At 41.1% G+C, this 14,582-nt stretch overlaps 1 protein-coding gene across 13 annotated transcripts in view; it reads left to right on the top strand.

Annotated features, from left to right (window-relative positions):
* tenm4 (teneurin transmembrane protein 4) overlaps positions 1–14,582 on the top strand; it is a 179,718-nt gene that overhangs the window by 134,384 nt on the left and 30,752 nt on the right. For 9 of the 13 annotated variants that reach the window (XM_033631116.2, XM_033631115.2, XM_033631113.2 and 6 more), the window contains 5 exons: positions 834–1,083; positions 1,493–1,513; positions 6,728–6,960; positions 7,844–7,998; positions 13,130–14,007. In XM_033631116.2, the coding sequence (XP_033487007.2) occupies positions 834–1,083; positions 1,493–1,513; positions 6,728–6,960; positions 7,844–7,998; positions 13,130–14,007 (1,537 nt within the window). The remainder of the gene's footprint in view (positions 1–833; positions 1,084–1,492; positions 1,514–6,727; positions 6,961–7,843; positions 7,999–13,129; positions 14,008–14,582) is intronic. The other 4 variants (XM_033631112.2, XM_033631109.2, XM_033631107.2 and 1 more) reach the window with 1 other exon arrangement.

The raw sequence follows: 14,582 nt of genomic DNA, 5'->3' as shown, positions 1-14,582 counted from the left end.
AATTGGAAACGAATTAGCTAATGCAATAATGTGAACTGCATCAGCAATTTGCAAAAGTGGAATTGATATATGCATGTAAACATACCTAAATATGACTAATTGGGTGCAAACTCTTTAAACACTGGTGTAAAAAGTACAGCCAACAATTACTAGTGGTAACACATTTCATATTTTCGTAGTTGTCTACTAACTGCATATAATTGTCTTAGGTTTGTGTACATCATTAGACATGGACAGGATCTAAAATGCATTTTATAATGTAAATCAAACTTGAAATGAGACATCGTCTACCTTTGGTATTATATTTTGGTGCTATATATTCATTATTGGAGTGCTGTAGATAAAGCAAAAAAAAACCTAGCCTGGATGTACTCCCTGGCTTGTTAGGAAAATATCTGCTGCTTTCAAAGAAGATGAGAGAAGCTGATTTGACTGCCTGTTGTTAAAGGTCTCCGCTGGTTGCCACAATTGCAGAAATTTGCTATAAACACTTGGTCAAATTCGTTTTCACTTGCTCCACTACACTCTAAATAAAAATGACGCTAGACAGTACCCAAAAGCAGTTCTTTTGGCTTGTAATCATAGGGGAATCTGGTTTGGTGGCGCTGTTCTATATAGCACCTTTGTCAAATAGTACCTTATTCAGTTTTAGGTGCCATTTAGCTAATCTACGTTCTGTAGATTTCACGTCTCATCATATGTTTGCCACAGTATAAATGGAAAAAAAGGAAATAAAGAAGGGTTTTTGTTTGATTTTGTTGCCCAGCCTTCACACTCTGCTCAACCTAAACAGGTTGCAGATGTTACTTTGTTCTTTCCTGTGCCCTCATCAGGTATTCTTCACATGGGCAACGGGGAGAACGTCTTCATCTCCCAGCAGCCTCCTGTAATCGGCAGCGTGATGGGGAACGGGCGCAGGCGCAGCATCTCCTGCCCCAGCTGTAATGGCCTTGCTGACGGAAACAAGCTGCTGGCCCCCGTGGCTCTGGCCTGTGGCTCAGATGGAAGTCTGTACGTGGGCGACTTCAACTATGTGAGGAGGATTTTCACCACAGGGAATGTCACCAGCGTCCTGGAGCTCAGGTAACAGAGGAGTAGCCTACTAACATTCACTCAGGACCATGAGCTCAGATGGGCTTGCACACAGGTCATAAACCACTGAGGTCGATTGAGATAGACAGAAATGCCCTAAAGGCCCAGGATTGATGGTCCTGCCTGTCTCATTCACCTGTATCAGCTGGAGTTTGGCCCTGAAAGGGGCTGAAGAAAATGTAATGGGGTCTTAACAGAAGATGCTCCAAGAAAAGATTAATTTTCTTTGTCAACTTCAGCAAAGACAAAGGTTTGAGTTGAAAAGAAATATGGTGTTTGTCAGGATTCACTTTTACTTAATTCTGTCCACTAACAACTGTTTTTTATTTCTATCCACTAACAACTAACATTTCCTCTCCTTTCTCTTCCTTTCTCATTTTCTGCTGCCTTTGACAAACAGAAATAAAGACTTCAGGCATAGGTAAGCCTTACGGTATTTGCTCCTATTATTTTAGAAAAAGGTACGGTCCAAATTGTGGGTGTTAAAGAGCCCTTTTGAGCCTATTTCAGACATGCACTTCTGAGCAGCAAAATGATCATATCTTGAAATACTGACTGGCTGCATAATGATCATCTTCATAAAGCTGTTGATTTAGTGGTTTATTAATAGTTTATGATCTTACTTAATCCCTAGATTCAATGCTTTGTTCTCTGCAGTGTTTTTGCATCTGCATGTGTGCTTGCGATCCGAGAGAATGCAGCTGATGTTTGGCTCAGTAGAGACTGCACTTTTCCTCAGGATTGATACTGGGGGTCAAATTACATTATTCATAAAGTAATCATGTACTATGCTTTTAATGTATCCCTTTAATTAAAATGGTTGTGGAATTGCCATCTGTAAAAGGAATCTCAGTATGGATATGCGAAACATACATTGCATTGCCATTTTATTAGGTACAGCTCGCTCAGCCCAGTCACCAGAAGAAAATGTTGGCATTGTACATTTCTGCAAACCACAAATACATTATGTTTGTATGTTTAATACAAATCATATATATGTTTCTAATGTGACATAGTTCTGTTTACGTTGTATGTGTGTATGTGGAGGGGATGGTGGATGGCGTGACACCTAGGTGAGACACCTGCCAAGCTGCTGACCACTGTTAGACACCAAGAAACAGCAAAACTGGTTGTGTTTTTTGCAACCAGTTCCTGCTTGACAAGTGGCTTTTTAGGCACCAAATTTGGGTGTTTTTTAGCTACCCATCATTTTTTATTTATTTATTTTTTTAGGAAAAGCAACTGCTATTGAAAGAAACATTGCTGCATTTCCTGTTAGGATAGTGCCACAAAAACTGGGTGTTTTAAGCCAGTAAAGGACCTTTTCCTAATCATAACCAGGTTTTGTGCCCAAACCTAACCAAAAGTTAAGCACAGCGTTGCTGAAAGGTAAGGATTCAATGCATCTGCTAAATAATAACTTACAAATGTAACGACTCTGAGGGTGGCCTTGCTACATGCATTTGAACACAACCGTACTGCAAGAAATCCAGTCCTTTATAAAGGGCTTTTGAAATGCTGTCAGTCATTAGGAGGCTGAGGTTTATGTTGCTGAATTATATTGAAAATTAAAAGGTGCCGTAATTATTCGTCCAACACATTTCCATATTATAAAATTCAGAACAACTGCACTGCATACTGCAGGTTCAAAAATGATCACAAAATTACATCGATACCTTTCTGACTGTTTTCAAAGAAGGACTGAATACGATATGTTTTAAAACAGTTTTATCTATATAGCTAGTTAAGACTAATAAAATGGTAACTCAATGTAGATGTTATCAGTACTTTAAGATACAAAGACCTTATTTTCCTTGGCAGATGGCTGTGAGAGAAATCTCTGTGTGCCATCTGTAGATACCATGTCTCAGGCAAAAGGCTATTGATTGATTTTCTATCAGAGGGTCATGACTTCAGCTGGGGAACATGTAGTCGAACTGAGGATGAAAAGCCAAGTGATGCTGGTCACTGGCCTCTATTTTCAAGAATGACCACGCTAACAAAACAATCAGAGGCTCCCTGTTGCTTGGTCTGTCTCTCTAATATCTTTTGTCAGTCTCTGTATCTCAGATGTGCCTGCTTACGCTAACTTACACGTTATGTATGCACTCGTGTCGTGTTTCTGAGAGGAAAACTAAAGAAATGTCAGAGCTGTGTCCCTTTGCTCTCAGTACTCCAAACACATTTACATATTACAGAGGAGATTTATGTAGGAAAACACAGCATGTGTCTGTATAAAATGGGTGGCTGCCTCCTGTTCATGTGTGAGCTAGAGCGATAGGACTGGGAGGTGGGTGATCTCACTGCAATGTTCATTGACCCCCTACTAAGGATGTCCCCATCCACTCCAACCACGCTCCCTCCATTGCCGCGCCAGCATGCAGCAAAATCCAATTATCTTCTACAAACTAGATGTTGTCAGTGAATATAGATGGAGTATATGGCCATAGCCCAAGGTCAGGGAATAACACCTCATAGTTTCAAACACTATGGGGGACCAACTCTGTTCTACATGCGACGGGGAGCTGATAAGGTATCAGCTGATTGCACATGGCAGATAGAATGCAAAGTAGATTCCAGTTATTGAGGTTTGCTACTGACCCACTCTAAGACAGCAGTCGTTTTTCTCGAAGCCAGCCAGTTGTACCTGGAATGTACTGCAGACAAACATATCAGTCAACTTGGTCAGTGGGCTGATTGTGACATGTGTGCCTGAGGTTTGCTGCAGTGTCCTGTCATCACTGATTCATTGAAGGTCAATTGTCATTTAAAATTATGTACCCGAGTTGACAATTCCACAGACCCACTGGTCTTTCTTGTTGTTGTATTATAAAAATATAAGCTTTGGCACTGTCATGTCGACCATAAGCCCTAAAAGAACCCTCAAGGTTATAGTTGAAATTCTGTCTTAATCCACTTTGAATGACACCCTGCTGACAGGTTTCTCGGTAATGCTTATCAGGTCTGGCAGAACTGTGCTGTATCCTGCCCTGATAACTCTGGTCATCTTAGAGGTGGTACTAAACACTGCATTGCTAAACTGGTTACTAAGTCCTTGGTTTGCCTGACCAACAGTCAACAACAGCAGGGAAAAGCTGCAAAATATCACGTGTAGAGCCGGAACCAAAAAGTGTTGTGCATTTTTGTTCGATAAAGGTTTAAAAGATTTATCAGTGTAATAAATTAGCCAAATTGTTTTTGATACATTTTCTGACAATCAATCAATCGTGCTATGTGGCATATTTGTGGGAGCACAGAAGTCAAATCTGTCAGTCAAATCTGCCACTTTCAAATCTATAACAGGGTTCCCACAGTCATGGAATACCTGTAAAAGTCATATGCTGTGTCTCAAATTGCGTACTTCTGTACTTACACTATTTTGAGTGCATAAGTGTGTTCATACTGAGAAGTATGGAAAAATGCAGTGCACTATGAGTACCCAGATGGTGTATTCAAAACGGTCAAGAAGTTGAGTGTGAAACTATGGACACCTCTCGCCCTCAATAGTCGCCATCTTGGCTACGTAGCGGAAGGGGAGGGACCACTTTTCAAACTGAAAATAGCAGCCGAGAACTGTCCGACCGTGAATGTCACTCCATTGTACAAATACATGTGTTTTTTGCACTAAGCAGCACTATACTGTTGTCGGGTATAAGCCAGCAGTATGTTTGTTGGGTTAATTTAGCAGTCTGTAATGATTTGGTACTGCGAACGATAACACAAATGCTAATGCTAGTTTGCTAACTAGCTAATTTGTGGTCGTCATTTCCGGTGAGTGCACAATGGCCGTGTTTGGTTTGAGACAAGACTACTCTGTCGAAATTTGCGCACTACGCCAATGAGTACATAGTGCACACAGTATACTACACGGAAGTATACTAACAGAAGTATGTGATTTGAGACACACCAATAGAATACCACAATCTCGTTTCCCGGCCATGGAAAAGTCAAGGAATTAGTGAAATCCTTTAAAGATGTGGGAAAGTCATGGAATTTTGTTGTGTGTAATGAAATTAATTGTTACAGTGATCTTCCGGGGATAACCTTACACATAATGTAACATAACAGTAAATGTATTTTCTGTGGCTGTTGGCGAAACATAGCTTAATATGTGTCAATGTTTTATGTCCCATCATGTTCATTTCTTCCTCCATGTATGCCAGCTAGCTGGAATTATGTTTGAATAAAGTTTGATTCTGATAGGTTTAAATAATGAGATAAGAAAAAATAATATTTTGACCGTGTGGTAAGACATGTAGAATGGTGAATTCCAAAGTTTCCATACCTATGCCCCAGTAATACTTTCAAATTGTGCCTAATTTTTGAGATTGAGCGATGAACATGGGCAGCCCAGACTGTTCAGTTGTCACACAGAACGCCAATGTGCACTTTAGTTTTATTGTAACTGCTCCTAAAGTAGAGCACGATAGTTTGAAGTTACGAAGCGTTCTTCTTTATAAACAAATGACCAGCGGGCCAAACAAAATGTCAGCCGTCCCCCCCTACCGCTCCGTGTCTGTGGACCACCTATGATAATATAATTAACATTTGTTACATGTTGTGAATGGTAGTGGAAATTTTAATTATAGGTCCTTGAAAAGTCATAGAAAAGTTAAGAATTTTTGTCCATGAAAATGTGTCTCATCAGAAGATCATGTATTAATTATATACAGGCAAATGTTTTTCATAGAGAGTCTTCTCTGTCACTTCATTTGTTCTACTATGGATTCATCTCCAGTCATCATTGTTTTCTGTCTACTCTGACACCTATTCTGACTGGAGTGTGCCAATAGATTGCATGCTTCCCGCCACAGCAGGATTGGTTATATTTGGTTCTATTGTGTGTCTGTCAGGTTGGGCAACCTCCTGTGGATATGAAGGATTACTTTGCTGACTTGGTTGGAAGTTTAATAGGATATTTTTTTCTGTGCCAGAATCTCTGCCTGATGGATGCACAGTGTGTTTGGATTGCTGCTTCAGCTATGCATTTGTGTTTGTCTAAAAAAAAAAAATGTCCCAAGAGAAATAGAGACATACTAGTTTGTACATCTTCTAGCAATAATCAGGCTACTGTATAGACAGGTAATATTGTAAAGATTTCTTGGGTCAGGGATGGGGGAGTAATTAGGATTTCTGTCAAATGATCCAATGCACCCCAATGACTAGTGACGAGTCCCGCTAGACGCTTGTTTATGTTTGTCTTCCCAACTCTGAAACCCTTCAGCATTGCCATTGTTTCAATAATTTGAAAGAAACTAGATGTCTGTATCTTTATCTGTATACATATACAGTATATCCACATGTGTCTACTGTATCTATACACAGATATTCATACAAGTGGAGTTTCCACTCCCTTTTGACAACAGGGATTTCTAACTAAGCTGACTGTATTGTAGACGAGTTCTAAGCTCCACCATTATGTCATGTTTAATCTCATTCTATTTTGCCATGTTTAATCTCATTCTATTTTTCTTTTTCCATGTCCGTGGTTTAAACTGTAATTGTGCCCAATTGACTCTCTAAATGGCTTTTGAATCCATTTTAATTGTATTAAACAATGTTTCTTATTGAAAGCACTGTAGCCCTTCCAGCTTTATTGACTCAGGCTTCTTCCTCTCTTTCTCCCATCTCTCAGCAACAGCCCTGCTCACAAGTACTACCTGGCCACCAGTCCAGTGAATGGTGCTGTGTACCTTTCGGACACCAGCAGCAGGAAGGTCTTCAAGGTGAAATCTTTGAATGTTGTTAAAGATGTGGCCAAGAATCTGGAGCTGGTGGCGGGCACCGGTGACCAGTGTCTCCCATACGATGACACTCGCTGCGGGGATGGAGGAAAGGCCATCGAGGCCACTCTCACCAACCCCAGAGGTATTGTATGGATTTCATTAGAATCAATGTAGTGTGCAGTCTAAGTCAGCTGGGGGTCTTGTTTTCTCTTTTCATTTTAAAGTAGGCTAGATTGACTAGATTCTTGATCGTTGAATGCAGTCGTTCCAAAAGTTAGATCAATATTCTTCAGTTTTCATGCATTAAATTCTCTTATCTTACCTCCCTCACTAACTCCATACATGTAGCTCACTACCCTCAGCTGTTTTATAAGTCAATTTGTTTTGTTTTTTTTATGGCATTCCTTTCTTTGTGTTTCCTGGGGTCTTCTTTGTCTTTTTGCTTCCATATTTGGATGATGCATTAGTCACTACATCGCATGCTTGCTTGTTGTCCTCCATTGGGATGACATTGTGATTCATATGTACTGAAATAACACTCAAGTCCCACTGAAATGTGCAGCATGTACTGTATAGTCCAGGTTTGCATTGAAAATAGAACATGTTGCGGTTACCACTACAGTCTAGATTCTCATAGTTGCTTGAATATTGTTTGACAGACCCTGAAGTAATAGAAAATACAGAGATGTGCATAGCTAAGGTTCATACTCTCAGCTTCATTGTTGTTTTGAGGCTGAGGGAACATGAGAGAAAGAGACTGCATTGATGAAATTTTAGTTGTAATTGAATCAATACATACAGTACTCTTCATCTAGTTGATGTGTCTATTGTTCTCAATTATTGATTTTAAAAAAATCAATCCTCGCATTAGCTTTCATTGCCATGATTAGTCTTTAATTTTTATTGCAGTGAGTAGTGCTTAATTGTCATTCAGTGGTGCTCTGTCCTCACATTAAGTCACAGATAAACAAAATAACCAATGGTTATTTTCCTCTTCTGTCCATTGGGTGACTTTTTATCTGCAGGCATTACGGTGGATAAGTACGGTGTAATCTTCTTTGTGGATGGGACCATGATTCGCAGGATTGATCAGAATGGTATCATCTCTACTCTTCTGGGCTTCAATGACCTGACCTCTGCCCGACCTCTTAGCTGCGATGCTGTGATGGACATCTCTCAGGTACGACCTCTTTGACCTGGGCAGCCGGCATGTGTTTCCCTGTCTCCTAACCTGCACCAGTGTCCTTGACTCACCCTGGGCTTTGGGATGCTGACATCCCCATGTGAGCTCTTGTGCCTGTAGCTGAAAACTCCTAGCCTGGATTTAGTGGCTCTCGGCTTAGTTTTGAGCCACATTTGTTTATTGGCTGGATGATGATTTTAGATCCACAGGACTTGCAAAGGTTACTTAGGTACAGGAAGGCAGTTAGAGCCCACAGGCATCTAGCAGTCTGCTGGGATTCCACTGCCAGTTTGCAGACTGAATGTTCTTTTCCTATTTTCACTAAAGCCTGTGTCAGTAAAGTTCCTGCATCTGCGATTTGTCGTGAATGATGGCTGATGACTGAAATAATTCAGGTCAGGTCAAATCTTTAGTATGCCACAAGAGAAAGTTTGTTATGCAGCAAGGCAGCAAAAACAATATAAAAACACAATATGACAATAGAAAACACACAAAATACAATGGAATCTGTGTAATAAAAATTGTAGAAATAAGAATAGCAACCAGATAAAGTGCTAGGTTGTGCAGGTAACCAAAATCTGTGTGTTTATTGCATGTAGAGTAAATTAACATTTTAACATGTTTCCTAATTTCTGCAAAAGCTGCATCTCTGACCAGAGAGGAGGATATGAAATTTATTAAACCAAGGATGGTCTGGATTTGCTTAGATTAATTCCATTCATCCAGAAGATTATAAATTCAGGAAAACAACCCCAAACACAGCTGTACCAGCCTGGTGAATTACAAAATGCTAATCATCTTATGGTTCATAAGCAAATATAAATAAAAAATGAAAATGAGCATGTAATTGGACTCTGCCCAGGCTGGAGGAACACACAGGACCTGGAAAAAAAACGTAGCACCAGTGTATAAAACCATGCTGAAATCAGAGGTGGCACTGTAGTCCCAGGAGCTTCCATGTCTGTGTCAAGTGGCCACACATCCCCAAATGCAAAGGACTTGACCTATAGCTGTAGGGGGATGATGAGGGTGACCTATAACCTCACTGGCCCTCGATTTACGCACACATGCTCACTGATGCACGCAAACACGTGTACACACAGACATATATGGTATGTACCAGACCGCTACCTCAGACAGAACACATTCCCCAGGCAAGGACACTGCACTGAGGTCACATCACTCTCTAGCTCAGTGACTTCCCTTTAGAGGTGACGAGACCGACTTTTTGCATCATCTAGCAGCCTCTGCATAGCTGCTTTTTCCTGACATCATAATTTAATTTAGCAGTCAGGGCTAGTAGTACGTAATACTCCCAAAAATGCAATTATATATTTGCGTGCTGTGTGTTGTCTGCAGTATCTTTTATTGTTTTAGTTTTACTCCCATTAGACGAGCATTCCTGTACATTAATGATAAGGTTTGATTGATGTCTAAACCCTGCTCCATGTGCATGCACTAGTTTGTCTTTTTGCCCCATCGTGTATGTTATTGAGCACGACTAGCAAACAGGTCCTGAGGGGGCCTCAGATGCCAGTGGAGAGAAGCTTTCTCTGTGTCTTTGAAATGATGTATTCAGTGGAGGGAGCAAAGCCTCCAGCTGCCCATTTCCAGCCCCGGGGGAACTTCATCCCCCATATGACCCGTGCTCACTGCTCCCTTACCCCCCTGCACACAGACACAAGCCCCTATAGATGCTCACCATCCAAGCTCCACGGCAGCGAGGACACGGGCAAACTGACTGCAGCTCTACAACGATGACAAATCGCACCAGCTCTGCCAGAGACACTCAGACAGTAAAAAGCATCCATTAAAAATTCATCCAGGGCACATAGCTTCCTACTTCAAACACTCCCCAATCCCTCACTTAGGACTAGAGTTTCTCTGGAGGAGGTTTATCACAGTGGTCATTACTTTTGCTGTACCTCACCTGCTCTAGCCAAAGCATGTCAGATTTCTCTCACTCCTCTGATGAGGTCATTGTTATCTTGACATGTCATCTGTGCAGTGAGCACACTGCAGCAAGATCCACCCTTAATTTAATGTGCAGCTCTGTAAGCTTTCTTTTAACGTTTTATTATCATGCAAAAGGACAAGAGTTTGACCTCTTTCATGAACCTTTAAATTTGTTTATACCAAGGCTGTAGGTCCTTACTGTTTCAAAAAAATCTGCTCCATTCAATGTTTCTCCTGAAAATCTTGTACTTATCCCCTGCTGTGTTCAGACTTAAATAGAGGGAAACCATGTGTTAAAACAAGATCACTTCAACATATTTCAAGGGTTTTAGCAGCTTCAGAAAGCTTTATCAAGGCTCTGACTGTGACATTCATTTCAAATCTGAGAGGGACTTCAAATAATGACATATTACTCTTCTTCAGACAGGCATCATGCTGGTACAAGCAAAGAGTGAAGAGATTGCTAATGGAAAATGACATTATAGTTCTAATACAAGTTCAAATACATTTAAAAATACTTTTGTGTTGTGTTGGTGCAAATCCGTGGCTCGTTTCCCCGGGTGATGAGCACATTCTGCGTTTTTTGCTAGTGGCGTCTGTGTCAGACAAGGACTACTGACAGCTGCCCCACTGTATGAAGGGGGGGTATGATCGGGTTACAGCATATGGGACAGCAGCTCGGGAAATATCCCCTCATCAGTCAGAGTGGCGTGAAAACCTCCTTACAGGCAGCTCCCCCGAGCCACTCCACACTCTGGCTCATGAAATATTTAACCACCAGTGTTGACAAGAAATAGGTTTTAAGAAATTGAAAGTCTCCCCTTCATTTCCCAAGTAAATGCATTCTCTGCTCACTAAAAAACGACATGTATCCACTGCCTGTCCCCTGTTTGTATGTTGCCCAAGATATGTCTTATTATATAAACCACCTCTGTTTCATGGGGGATAATGGGAAGTTTATGGGATGTGAGCTGTGTGTGATGCTCAAATCTGTTTTTCAATCAAAGGCAGCTGAGTGCTCTGCTTTTAAAGAGTAGCACTGATTCAAACTCCATAGAGCCCCTTGTCAGTTTTAGATTGATAATTTCACAGCAATGCCCTTTGAATTAGAAAATTAGCAATATGTGCTGATAGCAGGTAAATAAAATGCACAATGTGGCTGTCAGGCTTTAACCAGAAAGCTGTTGGCTTTTAACAACCTGCTACTCTGCGCTCTATTGAATGTTATGTTTTGTGTTTCAGGACCCCTGTGTTTTGTGCTGAGTAGCATATCAAAAGAAGTTGACTTTAATGTGTCAGCCATGACTTTATCTCCCACATTTTATCAGTGGAAACCATTTCCCATGAGGCATTTTAACCCTCAAGTTTTTGAATTTACAAGTCAAAAACGTTCATTTTTTTATTGAAAAGGTGTTTTTTTCTGTGCTTAACACTCACTCACTGAACTCAGCACGTTGCATTGCTTTCAGCTGTCTACCCCCTAAAGCATACAATTTAGTTTTTTTTTTTTGTTTTTTTTTTCCCCTAAAACACATAGTGAAAGCTGTAGTTAGTAACTTTTCTAAAAATATTTTTTGCCATATTTGCTGATACTGTCATTACATCGCCACAGTAGTACATGAGACAGATGATCTGTGAAAAAAATCATGTTCCTCTGCCCTCTCGAATTGCTTCTGATGGCCTACAGGATTCTGTTACTGCATTACCTATCTCTCACCTCAAATGCTTTCAGAAACACATTTTAGTGTACTGTTTAGCTGTAAAATGAGACAGTTGGACTGACTGGTGGCCGGTGCTTTGCCCGACTCTTTCCAACATGGTGGCCGGGTCACAAACACTCTCATTTTACAGCTGAAGAGTACACTAAAATGTATTTCTGAAAACATTTGAGGTGAGACACAGGCAGTGCAGTAACAGAATTCATATTTGATGAGTTTGACAGATTTACCACAGTTCACGAGCAGTGATTGACATGACTGACAGCTGTGTTAGAGACACCTCAGCTCTGATCGGTTGTTTTCTGTTGGCCACGGTAGATTCTAGAAAATGCCATTAGAGGCAATTGGAGTAGGAGGACGGACATGTTTTTTTTCCACAGACTATCATGCACCTCAGTGTAGATGTTGTGACAGTTCGAGCAAATATGTTAAAAATGTTACCAACTGTATTATACGATGGTCGACGTATTAATGTGTTTCTGTTTAAGTATATAGGACCTGATGTTCAGGATGTTTCTCCCTTGTCAATTCTAGTGATAAATGTTACTGCAATTTGCATTTCCAGGTCATTATGAAAAATTAGTCAACCATAGTAGCAGCCACACATTCTCCTTCCCATTTCCCTGTTGTAGGACAAAGTATCCAAAACAACACTACGGCTGCTTTCATTTAATAGGTTGCCTAAAATCTGACCCTGTCTTTGTATTTTGGTCCAGGTTTTAATCAGTCTCTTTTGTTGGTGCTCCAAGGCTTCTATTGAAATATGGCACTTCATATTATGTTCCTAAGAGATCCCCTTGGGATCATAAGTGAGAGGGAGACCGGTAAATTGGATGAATCCAATCATTCCAATTTGTTAAAAGCCTGATATATTGTTAGCAGAACAATAAGTCATAATTTAGGAGGCCAGGGGCAGGCTAGGCTTTCATTTAGTAAGTGTGCTCCAGTTTCTTTTCAAGGACTCATGCAATCTCTTGTCATTACAAAATTAATAACCCAAAGCAGGGAAAAACAGTGACTCAGTAGAGGTGAAAGATGCAGACGCCCAGTCCTTAGATGTCCAGAGTTCTCATGATCAGTTGCAGTGTGCTTTTTTCAGTTAATCTGATCATTTGAATGATCTCTCCTTGTTCTGCCCTTCCTCACCACGATTCTTATCATCTGTGAGCTTAAAAATCATGTTTTTGTGTTTCCCTTTAAACAGTACACTGGCTGCTATTCTTCTCCTTATCAGATAGTAAATCGTTTCAAAAAATGTTTTTGCTTCCAGCATAAGCTATAAGATAGCCCACCTTTTTCACAGCAGCCTATCTTTTTTGTAAGCGGTTTTCAATGATTCTTCCCTTGAGGAACTGTTTCCCTCTGATAAAGTGAAAAATGTGTGGATCAATAAGAGTATGGTCTGTTTTTTGTGACCCAGAGCTGATATTCTTGGTGTGTTTTTTTCCTCTTAGGTGCGTCTTGAGTGGCCCACAGACCTGGCAGTGAGTCCCATGGACAACTCCCTGTACGTCCTGGACAACAATGTAGTACTCCAGATCTCAGAAAACCATCAAGTCCGTATCGTAGCAGGCCGGCCCATGCACTGCCAAGTGCCTGGAATCGACCATTTCCTCATGAGCAAAGTGGCCATCCACGCCACCCTGGAGTCCGCTAACGCCCTTGCTGTGTCCCACACTGGTGTTTTGTACATCGCTGAGTCAGATGAAAAGAAAATAAACAGAGTACGACAGGTGTCCACCAATGGAGAGATCTCCCTGGTCGCAGGGGCACCAAGTGGCTGTGACTGCAAGAATGATGCCAACTGTGATTGTTACTTTGGAGATGAAGGCTATGCCAAGGATGCTAAGCTGAACGCACCCTCATCTCTTGCGGTGTGTCCAGATGGAGAGCTTTATATTGCAGACCTGGGCAACATCCGTATCCGCTACGTACGCAAAAACAAGCCCTACCTGAATCCCCTCAGCATGTACGAAGTGTCCTCTCCCATCCATGATGAACTCTATCTGTTCGACTCCAATGGCAGCCACATTTTCACCCAAAGTCTGACTACAGGAGACCACCTCTACAATCTGACATACACGGGAGCAGGAGATCTGAGCAGCATTACTGATAAGAACAAAAACACAGTGAACATCCGACGAGACACGACAGGAATGCCTCTGTGGCTGATGGTCCCCGATGGGCAGACATTCTGGTTCACCATCGGCACCAATAATGCCCTTAAAAGCGTCGCTGCCCAGGGTCAAGAACTAGCTGTAATGACCTACCATGGAAGCTCAGGACTTCTTGCGACTAAGACAAATGAAAATGGATGGACAACCTTCTTTGAGTAAGTAACTTTAAGAAACATTTGCAAAACACCTTTATAATCCTTACACCAGGGTCTGGATGTCTGTTGAGCTCATTATAGATTACTGCTTTGCCCCAGAAAGCAAGTAAATAGATTGTTTAAAGCCATTATACAGTTTGCATAAAGTCACCTCTGGAATATCTGAACTAGAAGCTCCATGTTCGTGATCGCACTAAATGCTAAGGTGCTTTAGTGAGTTAATGTTCAAAGTTGAAGAGCTCTTTGACATTTGAGTTAGGTACTTTGGCACATGAGCTACCTCCTTATGCGTTGATGTCTATGTCACTCATAATAGAAGACCTGTGGAAGTATGGGTGTAATCCTATTTGCTGTTATCATACCAAATAGGATTACTGGATGATATGTTACTCATCTGCACCCTTGCTTGCAGTGACAGACTGCAGACCATCGCTTGTTTGGAGTTTTTAGGTACAGGAACAACATATATCCGCTGGCAGGCACATTTTACCCACAGGACTATGACGGGGCCAGCCAATGTAAGCATAATAAAATAGCCAGCAGTAGTAATTGATTGAGGCACACCACAAAATGTG

The sequence above is a fragment of the Epinephelus lanceolatus genome, chromosome 4 (assembly GCF_041903045.1).
Source record: "Epinephelus lanceolatus isolate andai-2023 chromosome 4, ASM4190304v1, whole genome shotgun sequence".
Taxonomy (NCBI): domain Eukaryota; kingdom Metazoa; phylum Chordata; class Actinopteri; order Perciformes; family Serranidae; genus Epinephelus; species Epinephelus lanceolatus.
Note: the sequence above shows the minus strand (reverse complement) of the source record. Positions and strands in the feature narration are given on the sequence as shown.